The 16360-nt window shown below is 39.2% G+C and overlaps 1 protein-coding gene across 1 annotated transcript in view; it reads right to left on the bottom strand.

Moving 5' to 3' along the window:
• GLRA2 (glycine receptor alpha 2) overlaps positions 1-16360 on the bottom strand; it is a 230002-nt gene that overhangs the window by 131371 nt on the left and 82271 nt on the right. The window contains 1 exon segment of the mRNA NM_001266926.1: positions 14540-14754. Within this exon segment, the coding sequence (NP_001253855.1) occupies positions 14540-14754 (215 nt within the window).

Here is a 16360-nt window from a genome sequence, read left to right as displayed (position 1 = left end):
TTAAGCCTCTAGTTGTGCTACATTTGCCATTGTCCCATTGACCAGGACAAGTCACATGAACAAGTTTATAGTCAGTGTAAGAGGAAGCTATTACCCAAGGGTGTAGATACAGGGAGGGAAATTATTACAGCCATTTTGTAAAAAAAATCTGCCTTTATTGCACTGAATTATAATCTTCTATTTTATGTTTGTGTCTTCTTAAGGACAGAAGTTCTGTTTCTTCGTGTCTGTAATGTGATCATGTATTATAACAGTGCCTGACACTATGCTGCATACTCCACAACAGTTTATTTTTTTCCTCACTGTGTGGTGTTTATAAGAACCCAAGCCATTTGGACCCATAGTTACCCATTTTAGTGAAATGGAAAGAGAAAGAGTTCAAAATAATCCTGAATTTCCATATGCCATCCCCAAAGACTTATGAGCCTCACCAGGACTTGAGCAAAAGCATAGCTTGGATAGCTTCTCTCACTGTTAGCTTCCGTGTAAAAGGCTGCCAACAACATTCTTTTTTTTTTTAAATTTATTTATTATTATACTTTAAGTTGTAGGGTACATGTGCATAACGTGCAGGTTTGTTACATATGTATACTTGTGCCATGGTGGTGTGCTGCACCCATCAACTCGTCATTTACATCAGGTATAACTCCCAATGCAATCCCTCCCCCCTCCACCCTCCCCATGATAGGCCCCTGTGTGTGATGTTCCCCTTCCCGAGTCCAAGTGATCTCATTGTTCAGTTCCCACCTATGAGTGAGAACATGCGGTGTTTGGTTTTCTGTTCTTGTGATAGTTTGCTAAGAATGATGGTTTCCAGCTGCATCCATGTCCCTACAGAGGACGCAAACTCATCCTTTTTGATGGCTGCATAGTATTCCATGGTGTATATGTGCCACATTTTCTTAATCCAATCTGTCACTGATGGACATTTGGGTTGATTCCAAGTCTTTGCTATTGTGAATAGTGCCGCAATAAACATACGTGTGCATGTGTCTTTATAGCAGCATAATTTATAATCCTTTGGGTATATACCCAGTAATGGGATGGCTGGGTCATATGGTACATCTAGTTCTAGATCCTTGAGGAATCGCCATACTGTTTTCCATAATGGTTGCACTAGTTTACAATCCCACCAACAGTGTAAAAGTGTTCCTATTTCTCCACATCCTCTCCAGCACCTGTTGTTTCCTGACTTTTTAATGATCGCCATTCTAACTGGTGTGAGATGGTATCTCATTGTGGTTTTGATTTGCATTTCTCTGATGGCCAGTGATGATGAGCATTTTTTCATGTGTCTGTTGGCTGTATGAATGTCTTCTTTTGAGAAATGTCTGTTCATATCCTTTGCCCACTTTTTGATGGGGTTGTTTGTTTTTTTCTTGTAAATTTGTTTGAGTTCTTTGTAGGTTCTGGATATTAGCCCTTTGTCAGATGAGTAGATTGCAAAAATGTTCTCCCATTCTGTAGGTTGCCTGTTCACTCTGATGGTAGTTTCTTTTGCTGTGCAGAAGCTCTTTAGTTTAATGAGATCCCATTTGTCAATTTTGGCTTTTGCTGCCGTTGCTTTTGGTGTTTTAGACATGAAGTCTTTGCCCATGCCTATGTCCTGAATGGTACTACCTAGGTTTTCCTCTAGGATTTTTATGGTATTAGGTCTAACATTTAAGTCTCTAATCCATCTTGAATTAATTTTCATATAAGGAGTAAGGAAAGGATCCAGTTTCAGCTTTCTACTTATGGCTAGCCAATTTTCCCAGCACCATTTATTAAATAGGGAATCCTTTCCCCATTTCTTGTTTCTCTCAGGTTTGTCAAAGATCAGATGGCTGTAGATGTGTGGTATTATTTCTGAGGACTCTGTTCTGTTCCATTGGTCTATATCTCTGTTTTGGTACCAGTACCATGCTGTTTTGGTTACTGTAGCCTTGTAGTATAGTTTGAAGTCAGGTAGCGTGATGCCTCCAGCTTTGTTCTTTTGACTTAGGATTGTCTTGGAGATGCGGGCTCTTTTTTGGTTCCATATGAACTTTAAAGCAGTTTTTTCCAATTCTGTGAAGAAACTCATTGGTAGCTTGATGGGGATGGCATTGAATCTATAAATTACCTTGGGCAGTATGGCCATTTTCACGATATTGATTCTTCCTATCCATGAGCATGGTATGTTCTTCCATTTGTTTGTGTCCTCTTTTATTTCACTGAGCAGTGGTTTGTAGTTCTCCTTGAAGAGGTCCTTTACATCCCTTGTAAGTTGGATTCCTAGGTATTTTATTCTCTTTGAAGCAGTTGTGAATGGAAGTTCATTCCTGATTTGGCTCTCTGTTTGTCTGTTACTGGTGTATAAGAATGCTTGTGATTTTTGCACATTAATTTTGTATCCTGAGACTTTGCTGAAGTTGCTTATCAGCTTAAGGAGATTTTGGGCTGAGACAATGGGGTTTTCTAAATATACAATCATGTCATCTGCAAACAGGGACAGTTTGACTTCTTCTTTTCCTAACTGAATACCCTTGATTTCTTTCTCTTGCCTAATTGCCCTAGCCAGAACTTCCAACACTATGTTGAATAGGAGTGGTGAGAGAGGGCATCCCTGTCTTGTGCCAGTTTTCAAAGGGAATTTTTCCAGTTCTTGCCCATTCAGTATGATATTGGCTGTGGGTTTGTCATAAATAGCTCTTATTATTTTGAGGTACGTTCCATCAATACCGAATTTATTGAGCGTTTTTAGCATGAAGGGCTGTTGAATTTTGTCAAAAGCCTTTTCTGCATCTATTGAGATAATCATGTGGTTCTTGTCTTTGGTTCTGTTTATATGCTGGATTATGTTTATTGATTTGCGAATGTTGAACCAGCCTTGCATCCCAGGGATGAAGCCCACTTGATCATGGTGGATAAGCTTTTTGATGTGTTGCTGAATCCGGTTTGCCAGTATTTTATTGAGGATTTTTGCATCGATGTTCATCAGGGATATTGGTCTAAGATTCTCTTTTTTTGTTGTGTCTCTGCCAGGCTTTGGTATCAGGATGATGTTGGCCTCATAAAATGAGTTAGGGAGGATTCCCTCTTTTTCTATTGATTGGAATAGTTTCAGAAGGAATGGTACCAACTCCTCCTTGTATCTCTGGTAGAATTCAGCTGTGAATCCATCTGGTCCTGGACTTTTTTTGGTTGGTAGGCTATTAATTATTGCCTCAATTTCAGAGCCTGCTATTGGTCTATTCAGGGATTCAACTTCTTCCTGGTTTAGTCTTGGAAGAGTGTAAGTGTCCAGGAAATTATCCATTTCTTCTAGATTTTCCAGTTTATTTGCGTAGAGGTGTTTATAGTATTCTCTGATGGTAGTTTGTATTTCTGTGGGGACGGTGGTGATATCCCCTTTATCATTTTTAATTGCGTCGATTTGATTCTTCTCTCTTTTCTTCTTTATTAGTCTTGCTAGTGGTCTGTCAATTTTGTTGATCTTTTCAAAAAACCCAACTCCTGGATTCATTGATTTTTTGGAGAGTTTTTTGTGTCTCTATCTCCTTCAGTTCTGCTCTGATCTTAGTTATTTCTTGCCTTCTGCTAGCTTTTGAATGTGTTTGCTCTTGCTTCTCTAGTTCTTTTAATTGCGATGTTAGAGTGTCGATTTTAGATCTTTCCTGCTTTCTCTTGTGGGCATTTAGTGCTATAAATTTCCCTCTACACACTGCTTTAAATGTGTCCCAGAGATTCTGGTATGTTGTATCTTTGTTCTCATTGGTTTCAAAGAACATCTTTATTTCTGCCTTCATTTCGTTATGTACCCAGTAGTCATTCAGGAGCAGGTTGTTCAGTTTCCATGTAGTTGAGCGGTTTTGATTGAGTTTCTTAGTCCTGAGTTCTAGTTTGATTGCACTGTGGTCTGAGAGACAGTTTGTTATAATTTCTGTTCTTGTACATTTGCTGAGGAGTGCTTTACTTCCAAGTACGTGGTCGATTTTGGAGTAAGTATGATGTGGTGCTGAGAAGAATGTATATTCTGTTGATTTGGGGTGGAGAGTTCTGTAGATGTCTATTAGGTCTGCTTGCTGCAGAGATGAGTTCAATTCCTGGATATCCTTGTTAACTTTCTGTCTCGTTGATCTGTCTAATGTTGACAGTGGAGTGTTGAAGTCTCCCATTATTATTGTATGGGAGTCTAAGTCTCTTTGTAAGTCTCTAAGGACTTGCTTGATGAATCTGGGTGCTCCTGTATTGGGTGCATATATATTTAGGATAGTTAGCTCTTCTTGTTGAATTGATCCCTTTACCATTATGTAATGGCCTTCTTTGTCTCTTTTGATCTTTGATGGTTTAAAGTCTGTTTTATCAGAGACTAGTATTGCAACCCCCGCTTTTTTTTGTTCTCCATTTGCTTGGTAAATCTTCCTCCATCCCTTTATTTTGAGCCTATGTATGTCTCTGCGTGTGAGATGGGTCTCCTGAATACAGCAGACTGATGGGTCTTGACTCTTTATCCAGTTTGCCAGTCTGTGTCTTTTAATTGGAGCATTTAGTCCATTTACATTTAAGGTTAAGATTGTTATGTGTGAACTTGATCCTGCCATTATGATATTAACTGGTTATTTTGCTCGTTAGTTGATGCAGTTTCTTCCTAGCCTCGATGGTCTTTACATTTTGGCATGTTTTTGCAATGGCTGGTACCGGTTGTTCCTTTCCATGTTTAGTGCTTCCTTCAGGGTCTCTTGTAAGGCAGGTCTAGTGGTGACAAAATCTCTAAGCATTTGCTTATCTGTAAAGGATTTTATTTCTCCTTCACTTATGAAACTTAGTTTGGCTGGATATGAAATTCTGGGTTTAAAATTCTTTTCTTTAAGAATGTTGAATATTGGCCCCCACTCTCTTCTGGCTTGGAGAGTTTCTGCCGAGAGATCTGCTGTTAGTCTGATGGGCTTCCCTTTGTGGGTAACCCGACCTTTCTCTCTGGCTGCCCTTAAGATTTTTTCCTTCATTTCAACTTTGATGAATCTGGCAATTATGTGTCTTGGAGTTGCTCTTCTCGAGGAGTATCTTTGTGGCGTTCTCTGTATTTCCTGAATTTGAATGTTGGCCTGCCCTACTAGGTTGGGGAAGTTCTCCTGGATGATATCCTGAAGAGTGTTTTCCAACTTGGTTCCATTTTCCCCCTCACTTTCAGGCACCCCAATCAGACGTAGATTTGGTCTTTTTACATAATCCCATACTTCTTGCAGGCTTTGTTCATTTCTTTTTCTTCTTTGTTCTTTTGGTTTCTCTTCTCGCTTCATTTCATTCATTTGATCCTCAATCGCAGATACTCTTTCTTCCAGTTGATCGAGTCGGTTACTGAAGCTTGTGCATTTGTCACGTATTTCTCGTGTCATGGTTTTCATCTCTTTCATTTCGTTTAGGACCTTCTCTGCATTAATTACTCTAGCCATCAATTCTTCCACATTTTTTTCAAGATTTTTAGTTTCTTTGCGCTGGGTACATAATTCCTCCTTTAGCTCTGAGAAATTTGATGGACTGAAGCCTTCTTCTCTCATCTCGTCAAAGTCATTCTCCATCCAGCTTTGATCCGTTGCTGGCGATGAGCTGCGCTCCTTTGCCGGGGGAGATGCGCTCTTATTTTTTGAATTTCCAGCTTTTCTGCCCTGCTTTTTCCCCATCTTTGTGGTCTTATCTGCCTCTGGTCTTTGATGATGGTGATGTACTGATGGGGTTTTGGTGTAGGTGTCCTTCCTGTTTGATAGTTTTCCTTCTAACAGTCAGGACCCTCAGCTGTAGGTCTGTTGGAGATTGCTTGAGGTCCACTCCAGATCCTGTTTGCCTGGGTATCAGCAGCAGAGGCTGCAGAAGATAGAATATTTCTGAACAGCGAGTGTACCTGTCTGATTCTTGCTTTGGAAGCTTCCTCTCAGGGGTGTACTCCACCCTGTGAGGTGTGGGGTGTCAGACTGCCCCTAGTGGGGGATGTCTCCCAGTTAGGCTACTCAGGGGTCAGGGACCCACTTGAGCAGGGAGTCTGTCCCTTCTCAGATCTCAACCTCCGTGTTGGGAGATCCACTGCTCTCTTCAAAGCTGTCAGACAGAGTCGTTTGCGTCTGCAGAGGTTTCGGCTGTGTTTGTTATTGCCCTGTCCCCAGAGGTGGAGTCTACAGAGACAGGCAGGTTTCCTTGAGCTGCTGTGAGCTCCACCCAGTTCGAGCTTCCCAGCAGCTTTGTTTACCTACTTAAGCCTCAGCAATGGCGGGCGCCCCTCCCCCAGCCTCACTGCTGCCTTGCCGGTAGATCACAGACTGCTGTGCTAGCAATGAGGGAGGCTCCGTGGGTGTGGGACCCTCCCGGCCAGGTGTGGGATATGATCTCCTGGTGTGCCTGTTTGCTTAAAGCGCAGTATTGGGGTGGGAGTTACCCGATTTTCCAGGTGTTGTGTGTCTCAGTTCCCCTGGCTAGGAAAAGGGATTCCCTTCCCCCTTGCGCTTCCCAGGTGAGGCGATGCCTCGCCCTGCTTCAGCTCTCGCTGGTCGGGCTGCAGCAGCTGACCAGCACCGATCGTCCGGCACTCCCCAGTGAGATGAACCCAGTACCTCAGTTGAAAATGCAGAAATCACTGGTCTTCTGTGTCGCTCGCGCTGGGAGTTGGAGACTGGAGCTGTTCCTATTCGGCCATCTTGCTCCGCCCCCCGCCAACAACATTCTTAAACTAAAGTGCCAATGTTGCTTCAGCTCCGTCCCCAGAGAATTCTCACACATCATCTCTTTGCTTATTTTTTTCACACACTCACTACATCAATGACTCTTCAATTTGCTGTGGCTTGGGAAATGTCAGGAGGGAAAGTTTATGAAGTCGTCTACATATGCAGATATCTGGCTAAAGCAAGCAGGCCTGCAGATCAATTTGCTTGGCTTTCTTACTTTTTAATCTTTATCCAAGAACTTCATAAGATCCTGATTATGTACAAAAGATTATTGTTTCCAGCTTCTTTCAGAAATACTGGGAAAGTCATTCAAATTTGCTGGGAATATGCCTGATTCAAGGAGCAATCATCTTTATTTTTTAGAGCTAAAACAGATATCCAAACAAATCTTTATTTAAAAACTCCTACAGGTATCAGTCTTACTGTTTTAATAGTTCTCTTAGTGCAGTCTCTACTTAGAAGCATTCTGGTAGGGGGATTAAAGCAAGACCAAATGTGGCAAAACTATGTATGGCCTCTTTCATTTTAAATTCCAAGCATGTCCTGGGTTTGTCAGCTGCTTGAAATGGTCCAGCTGGTCTTAGTTGACCAGATGGCTGAAAAGTAAGGAGAAATTTCCTTATATAGGAAATAGGCCATCCCAGTTAATGATGGTGAAAGACAGTGCCTCTGGATCCTTGCTTCAAACAGACAGTTCTGGACCTGTCAGAGTCATCTGCACACCTAGGTCATTCTAGCTATCTCAGTGTTTGCTTTCACTTCTATAGTCTCTGGGCTTCAGCCACAAATGAGGACTCAAGACACACTTAGGAGTGGCTATAAATCATCTAGCTATGATGACAAACATGGAGTAAAGGAAAATAATCGTTTAATCTTGTTTCGCCATATGCAAAGCCTGCCAGATGTCTCAGTCTTCCATCTTCCATTCAATTCATCCTCATACTTTTCTGAGGGTGGGAAAGACAACACGCAGCCTTTAGTCTGCCACTAGAGGCTTTATGCTCTAAACGGTTAAAAGAAGTATTGCCAGCACAATAGCTTCTTGGGGGTTGGCAGAGATGTATGTTTAAAAACCAATTTTATAGCTTCAAAGGGGAAGATACCCATGAAACACATATCATGATATGAAACACGTATCATGCTGGTATTTGATTTTCCTGTATTTAGAGAAGGGATTGAACTTCTGAAAAACAAAAAATCAAGAACAGAAACACAAAAAGTATTGGTTGGCAGGAGGGTAGGAAATTAACTTGGAATCAATAAACACAAATTTCTTACTTGAAAACGTGTTTAAAATGTGTGAAGCATGTTTGAAAAAAATGTGCCCAGATTTTCTTCTAGAAAGCCTTATTTTAAAAGTGTAGCCCAAATATTATGAGTAGAAGGTCCTCGTTGCCTGGAATGCCCTTTACCTCCTCCTACTTCACCTACTTAATATGCCTCGTAGATTCAGCTCAGGCTCCCTCCTTCAGGCCATTTTCCTAAGTCTGCTCCTGCTCTCTCTACTTCCTTTGCTCCCTGCCCCTCTCTTCTCTCCCTTCTTCACCCACCCATTCCTCCCTCCTTCACTTAATAGGTTAGGCATCCTACTTCATATATCTTTATATTCTACATTGTTGAATAATCACCATTCCAAATGCCTATCTCTGGCCTAGCAGATTACAAGCCGCTAAGGGTCGGGGCTGTGTTTTATCTTTGACCCCTGGAAGAATGCATGGCACAGATAAAACATTCAATAAGTGTTAGTTGAATAAATAAATGGATGGATGAATCATCAATTGGATTATACTGGAATACCCATTGATTACAAGTATTTTCAACACTGTTCATTTATTCACTGATTTACTCTTTACTGAGCACGTACTGTGAACCAGGTGTTGTGCTGAGGGGTGGGTACATGCACATTTCCATGATCAATGAAGTCCTTGCCCTCATAGGGATAAAAGTCTAAAATTAAGAGTGTATATTTATATGTGTAACAGTATGGGAATAGGATATTCCTATTGCCTCAGCATTTTTAGTAAAGCCTTACACTAAAGGGAGACACTGCACACATACATGTCAGATACAGTACTTTCTAGAAGACAGAAAATGCTGTCTAGAGACTCTAACATCCAACACCCTGTATTACTAGAGAAAACCAGACATTTGAAAACATTAATTGAAGTAATGGAATTTGTGGATGTGGACAGTGCTGTGGCATTCTCCCTATTCTCCTAAAGATGGGTAGAAGGTGGCTTATACCTACCCCTGTAAGAGAAGAGACTGGTATCTCTTCCATATGCCATATATTTGGTAAGCTGCTCAAATTCCAACAAGTTACCCCTGGATCAGAGTTCTTAAGAGAATCTCTTATTTGTCCTTAGTCATTTGGGTTTTATATGAAAATGTGAACACCAATATCTGTTTCTTACCTGAATGAATTTTGAAGGCAGTAGGTTAGCTGGAATACCCATGATAGTAGGGTGAAAGCAGAAAGATTAGCAGTTGGTTAAGTTGCATTTCTATCATTTAGCAAGGCAATAATGCACAAGTTCTTAGTAAGCCTAATAAATGGTGCGGAAGATAGCTAAATGTGAGTCATCTGGAAAACACGTCAACCAGGAGGGCTATCTTCTTGAGGAAGGGGACCTGAGGAGTAAGAAGTTGTATGGGATACGCTGCTAGGAGATGATAGCTAAGGGGAGATGATAAGACATCACCCAGAGAGTACATTATTCATCTGGAAATGGTGTAGTATGTGGGATGCCCTGGGAACTCCAAAAAACTCAAGTTCACCTCGCAAGAAATCCAGCATTTGGGGGCTTGCCATTAGAGAAGGCACTAATAGTATACCATAGCGTCGGTCACATGCGACTTTCCTCCATCTTTCCCATTACCCTCAGCCTTCAACAATGGTGAAGTCAGCAACATGAGTGAGGAAAGAAGTTGGAAATATAGGGGAGTAACTGTGAAGGAACAGACAATGTGCTCCACGTCGCTGTACATTTTCAAGGCAAAAGTCAGGCCTGAACATGCGGCAAGGGAAGAAAAGAGCATTGAATTGTACATGAGACTGAAGTTTTGTTTCAGACTAGATAATTTTTTTAAAGTCTGATAATAGACTATCCTAAGGTATTTGTCACTGATATGTTAGCTGTCTATTACATTGAAAAATACACATTCCAGGTGTAATAGTATAGCGTATAGTACTGAGAATCTATAGAATCCTCCAGGGGCAAAGAAGACATAGCCAAGTGGGGGTATTTAATGGCAGCAAGTGGGGAAAAATTGAGTCGTATCTTATTCAGACCCTCTGGAGCTTAACCCATTTAATCAACTATCTGTAAAAAACACACACGTGTGTATTTGCCCATACATACATAGTTGTCCCTTGGTATCCACAGGGGATTGGTTCTAGGACCTTTGCAAATACGAAAATCTGTGGATGCTCAAGTCCCTTATATAAAATGGAGTATTATTTGCATATAACCTATGCACATCCTCCCATATACTTTAAATCATCTCTAGATTACTTATAATACCCAATACAATGCAAATATTGTATAGTTGTTATGCTGTACTGGTTATTTTAGTTGTATTATTTTTATTGTTGTTTTGCTTTTTTTAAAAAATATTTTTGATCAGTGGTTTGTTGAATCTGCAAATGCAGAACCTGCAGATATGGAGGACTAATTGTATCATGTACACACACACATATGACAAACTTTGCTTAATCTCATTGACAGTACAACTATAAGTGAATAGTGAGTCATCCAAGGAACAGGACATCTTCTATTCATAAGGCCCTTTATGCATTTTCTAATATAACCTCTCATCCAATGGAGCAGTCTTTTCTACTACATTATGTACAGGGAACAGTAACAATAAAAATAACCAGAATGAGTTGAATACCAACGATGTAGAAAACGTGGGCTAAACAATTTATATAAGTACTGCTTCATCTCACCCTCATTTAATTTTTTAAGGGGTAGATAATCATGTTCTCATTTTAGAAATGATGAAACAAACTTAGAGAGGTTGAGTGAAGTAAAAGCTCTAAGATTTAGATCAAGGCCTGCATATGTTTCAAAATATGTCTTTGTTCTTTTTTTATTATTATTATACTTTAAGTTCTGGGTTACATGTGCAGAACGTGCAGTTTTGTTACATAGGTATACACGTGCCATGGTGGTTTGCTGCACCCATCAACCCATCATCTACACTAGGTATTTCTCCTAATGCTATCCCTCCCCTAGCCACCCCCCAGCCCCCGACAGGCCCCAGTGTATGATGTTCCCCTCCTGTGTCTATGTATTCTCATTGTTCAACCCCAACTTGTGAGTGAGAACATGTGGTGTTTGGTTTTATGTTCCTGTGTTAGTTTGCTGAGAATGATGGTTTCCAGCTTTATCCATGTCCCTGCAAAGGATATGAACTCATCCTTTTTTATGGCTGCATAGTATTCCATGGTGTATATGTGCCACATTTTCTTAATCCAGTCTATCACTGATGGACATTTGGGTTGGTTCCAAGTCTTTGCTATTATGAATAGTGCCGCAATAAACATACGTGTGCATGTGTCTTTATCATAGAATGATTTATAATCCTTTAGGTATATGCCCTGTAATGGGATCGCTGGGTCAAATGGCATTTCCAGTTCTAGATCCTTGAGGAATCATCACACTGTCTTCCACAATGGTTGAACTAATTTACACTCCCACGAACAGTGTAAAAGCATTCCTATTTTTCCACAACCTCTCCAGCACCTGTTGTTTCCTGACTTTTTAATGATCGCCATTCTAACTGGCATGAGATGGTATTTCATTGTGGTTTTCATTTGCATTTCTCTAATGACCAGTGATGGTGAGCATTTTTTCATATGTCTGTTGGTTGCATAAATCTCTTCTTTTGAGAAGTGTCTATTCTGTCCTTTGCCTATTTTTTGATGGAGTTGTTTTTTTTTTCTTGTAAATTTGTTCATATATTCTTAACTTCACAAAGTCTGCTTGAGAATTTTTGGAAAGGGAGACATACTGTAGAAAAATTCCAATCCTTTATAGTACATGTCATATTATTATGAGATTCTTCTGTACATTAAAACTCAAATACTTTTCTGTATAACTTTTACCCACAGATTCTGCTTCAAGTCTAATCTACTAGGTTGGTACAGAAGTAATTGCGATATTTGCCGTTACTGTTAATGACAAAAGCCACAATTACTTTTGCACCAACCTAATGTCTTCAACATGGCCTCACATGGGAGAACATGGCTGTTCATTAATTTATCCATCCAATGAGGATGTATTGGTTGTCTAGTCTAAGCCACATACTGTTCTAGGTGTTGAAGTTAACAGAATGAACAAGACAAAGTTCTTGCCTGCATAGAACATATATCCCATCAAATATCTTCTCATAGATCTTCCCTCATTCACTCTAAACATGCTCAGTCCCTTCTTTTTTCTCATTGAAAGTTTTTAAAAATTAAAAACTATATATACGTTATCTAGAACACAGTGGGCTACAAACACTCTTATGCAAATGTACTTATAATTATTATACTTACAAAAGCAAAAAAGAAAACGCTAAATATCTAAGATGGTGTAAAAGTTTGATCTCAGTTTTCTGTGTGTGCATGTGAGTGGGCTTGCCCATAAATGCACATAGAATAAAAGACTGAAAGAAAATACATCGAAGTCTTAACAACAGTTATTTAATGGTTGGTTAACGTTAATCATGTTTTCTGTGTTTTCTATCTTTTCTATAACAAACATCTTAAAGTGTAATGTGCATGTGTACTCTGTACAGGGCATTGAAGGAGGCCCTGCAGTAACTGTACAATCACCACAGTGGAGCATCTGGTCAGGAATTGCAGTGTTTATAAATTAAAATGAGTATTTACATGAATGCACATGTATAAGTAACTGTATGACCAATTTTTATTTTCCATGACTCACTTTTTATCCCATGTTTGTTTCACACCATCATCTACATAAGTTACATTTCCTCATGGTCAGTTGAAAGCCAACCATGTTTAATAACAGCATAAGAAAAGTACATGGAGGAAGATAAACGTAATGGTGGCAAAAGGATAACCACCATGAGTTCAGAGCCAAGTATAAAATGATTTTTGATTATACTCTCTTTTGGTTTATCTGAGTTCCTGATTGCCTCTACATACAAAGATCACTGATCAGTGAACATTTATTTAGCAATAGTTTTGACCATTGATGCAGAATCATAACAGCTTTATAAAATGAATAACAAATTTATAAAAACTCAAACTCCCATTTTGAAGATAAATGACTACTCTTTTCATAGCAATGAACAGTTGGAGGCTAAATGTCTTATATTTTGACATTATATGCTTACAATTTGTCACCAGTATTTTAGCTGTCTATTAAATTGTAAAATATATGTTTGTACATCCTGAGGTTTAATGGCATGGCATGCAGTAATGGCAGTAGCTAATAACTAATAAGAAATAAGCAAATGACCTGTTTGGGAGGGGCGCAGAGTGGATTAAAAGTGCTATTAGGTAAAATTGATTTTTGATTTTACAGATTTAAAAAGCTGTATTTCTGGCATCTGTATTCCAATAGAAAAATAATACAGGTACATTATACTATTTGTTACTCTAGAAGATAAAAAAGTATTAGAGATATCTCTATTCCTTTCTCCATGACCATATAAAACCTAATGTTTATCTTTGGAGGCATGGGACTTAATAAGTTGTGTAAATATTTCTCCAGTATTCAGCCCACCTCTATTATAACCACAGACCTCCTCCATATGTCATCTTATATTCTAGATATGGGAAATAATGTGGAACATGGTCTAACATTTCTCATTATGTCAAATTCAGCACAACCAAACATAAACTCAAGCCAGCAAAAATATGGGATTACATCTTTGTTATTTTCCTGAAATGCATTTTGGAGAGACTGCTCAACCAGTATGAGACAATGTACACTGAATCCTAAATTGAACTCATATTCTGGAAAATTGAAGCCAATGGCTCATTGTACTCAGTGGAATGGGGAAGCACACAAAGGCACACTTATGGGATGCTAGAGCATTTCAAAAGTGGGACATTTATCATTACTTAAGCAATATTTACAAATGCAGATGGCCTGCTTTTTATAAAAATAGATTACACAGCCACTTATGGATTATTATTTGAGGTGCTACAAAATGTCTATATGTCCCTGATATTGATCCCACACTCCTCTGTCACCATGCCACATTTCTAGGAATTTTCACCATTTTGGATGACTCTACTGTTCCTTCTCTAGGTAACTGTGTCACTCAAAAATAGTAGCATATCAGCCATTAAAGGAAATTAAGGCATAGCAATGTTTCATATATCAGATTGCTGCACCCTAATACTGTACATTAATTTCTTTCATATATTCATTGATATGGCTCTTCTGTGTAAATTTCCAGGAGCCTAATTCAAATTTTTATTACTATAAATGACTTCATTGAACATATGAATTGCAATAGTTTCACCAATAAATACTTGAAAATATGGCCTAAATTGCATCAGTCTTACTCCAATTCTTGCAAGCTTCATGGCTCATAAACAACTGAGGTCAAAAGCACTCAAGGGCTTTCTAGAATCTCTAAGCCATGTTTCTGCCTCTACTCATTTCTCTTCACTCTCAATACTAATTTCCCTTTCCTCTAAATGATATGATTTTGAGGGTTCCCCATGTTCCCAGATCCCCAATTCTCTCAAACTCAGCTTTTTGTCCTCTTATTGCATTCCTATCTACGACAGTGTCATAGAGTGGCCAACATTTCTGTCCTCACAGAGCTCTCCAGCCCACAAGACCTTTGGGAACCTTTCATGTAATCTGTTATCAAGCAAGATTTCTTACCTTTGGCAGAGATGCCCTGGAGCCTGAACTCTGGGTGGTCATCGTTAAGACGGTGGTGATGCCCAGTGCGACCCTGGCAGGGGCTGCGTCCATGTTTATCCAAAAGGAAACCCAGGACAGAATTACTATAAGCAGGCTTGGGATATACATCTGGATCAAATAATATCCCATTTGGCGTTCCAGATGAAACTTGACCTCAATGCAGGTAAACTTTCCTAGAAGGAGTAAATGATCATTTAAAGTCCAGTCTGAATTTATATTTCCAATTCCGCTATCCCACGTTGTTTAAAAAAAAAAAAAAAAGACTACTGCAGATGGATTTGGAAGATTGCACAAAATGTTCACCCTACATAACCAATTCAACTCTTCTCCAACTGAACCAGTAATAGAAATAATTACTGTGGAATAATAGTGATAATAATAGTGTGAGAATGTGTGATCTAAAGAGTCACTGGACCAAAACCATAAGGCATATTTAATTTTTAAAATCTGTGCTTGCTGCAGCTTGATTGTTTTAGACAGAGCTTCAGAATTTACAAGACTGACAGAAAATTACCAGTGGAAATAAAATATTCAAATTTTGTGTGGTTATAATATGTAATATATAGTATATTCTATTAATAGCATATACTATATGGCATATAATATGTAACACATGACATACACTGTATAATAGTTGAAGCCATTTCCTCCAAAGAAGTACAGTTTACATAAAACTACAAAGTATTTAAAGAACTGTGTATCTATCATTGTGTTATTAATGGCAAGAGAAAAATGTACATTTGTATAAGCCAGTGTATAATCTAGTCATTGTAAAAATTTCCTAGCCTTCTGGGTAATTGCTTCAGTACATTTAGCATATGCCTAGGAACTATGTACATTGTTTCTTTCCCTGTAAAAAGGAGGTCATATAAAGGCATTAAAACTTTTAACATTTAAGAGATAGATATTTCTACCTCTTCCCACTTTTTTTCTCCTTAATTGACTTGGAGTTAGAACCCCAGAAGGTAATTTTGCTTATTCCATACAGATTACAAGACATCGGGTTGAATCCTTGGTCAGAAAAAAAAAAAATCCTTGGAATCAGGTTTTGGTTACTTCATAAGTATCACCGTTGGCTGCTGGAACAAGTGTGCATAAACTGTTTTCCCCAGCAAGGGACCTAGATCAGTTACTGGACAAACCATCATGTCTTGATTGTCTCTCCATGATCAACTTGCATGGTACTGAACACCATGGTTTTTCTTGGGAAAAACCATCAACTTTTCTGGACAGGTAAAATCTTCCAGAAAACAACAGATGCCTATTTGTTGCTACCACCTCAAGTTCTTCCTCCACCACCTGTCCCCCAACCCCATGTGTCTGTCAGTACTATTGATAACACATGACTTTAGAGCCAGCTGAATTCCTGCCAGCTGACTTTCATCCAAATTTCTATTACTATCTAGGACTGAAGAACACAACAGCTCTATTTCTGGGTTTACAAAGACCTGTGTTATTGTCTCTCTATTCCACTAGGCACTAAGACAGTAAGGCAGAGGGTGCAAATTTACCTAAGCATCCAATGGCAAGAGCGGATGCCAGAAAGGAGCCAGAATTCATGTTTTCTGCACCACTAATGAGGTTTTCTACACCTTTCCCCAGACTCATTTGACAACAGATGGTCAGCTAGGGAACAGCAAAAGATCCTAAATCCTCTCTCCTTCTCTCTATGTTCTGGAGAAATTACCTCTTGTGTTTGCTGACCTATTCCAGAGAGTATGGGAATCTTATCTGTTGAGGGAGTTTTGAGTCAAATCAGGTCCATGCCACATAGGTCTA

This window comes from Macaca mulatta, chromosome X (assembly GCF_049350105.2).
Source record: "Macaca mulatta isolate MMU2019108-1 chromosome X, T2T-MMU8v2.0, whole genome shotgun sequence".
In the NCBI taxonomy this organism is placed as follows: Eukaryota; Metazoa; Chordata; class Mammalia; order Primates; family Cercopithecidae; genus Macaca; species Macaca mulatta.
This window is presented reverse-complemented; position numbering and strand designations above follow the sequence as displayed.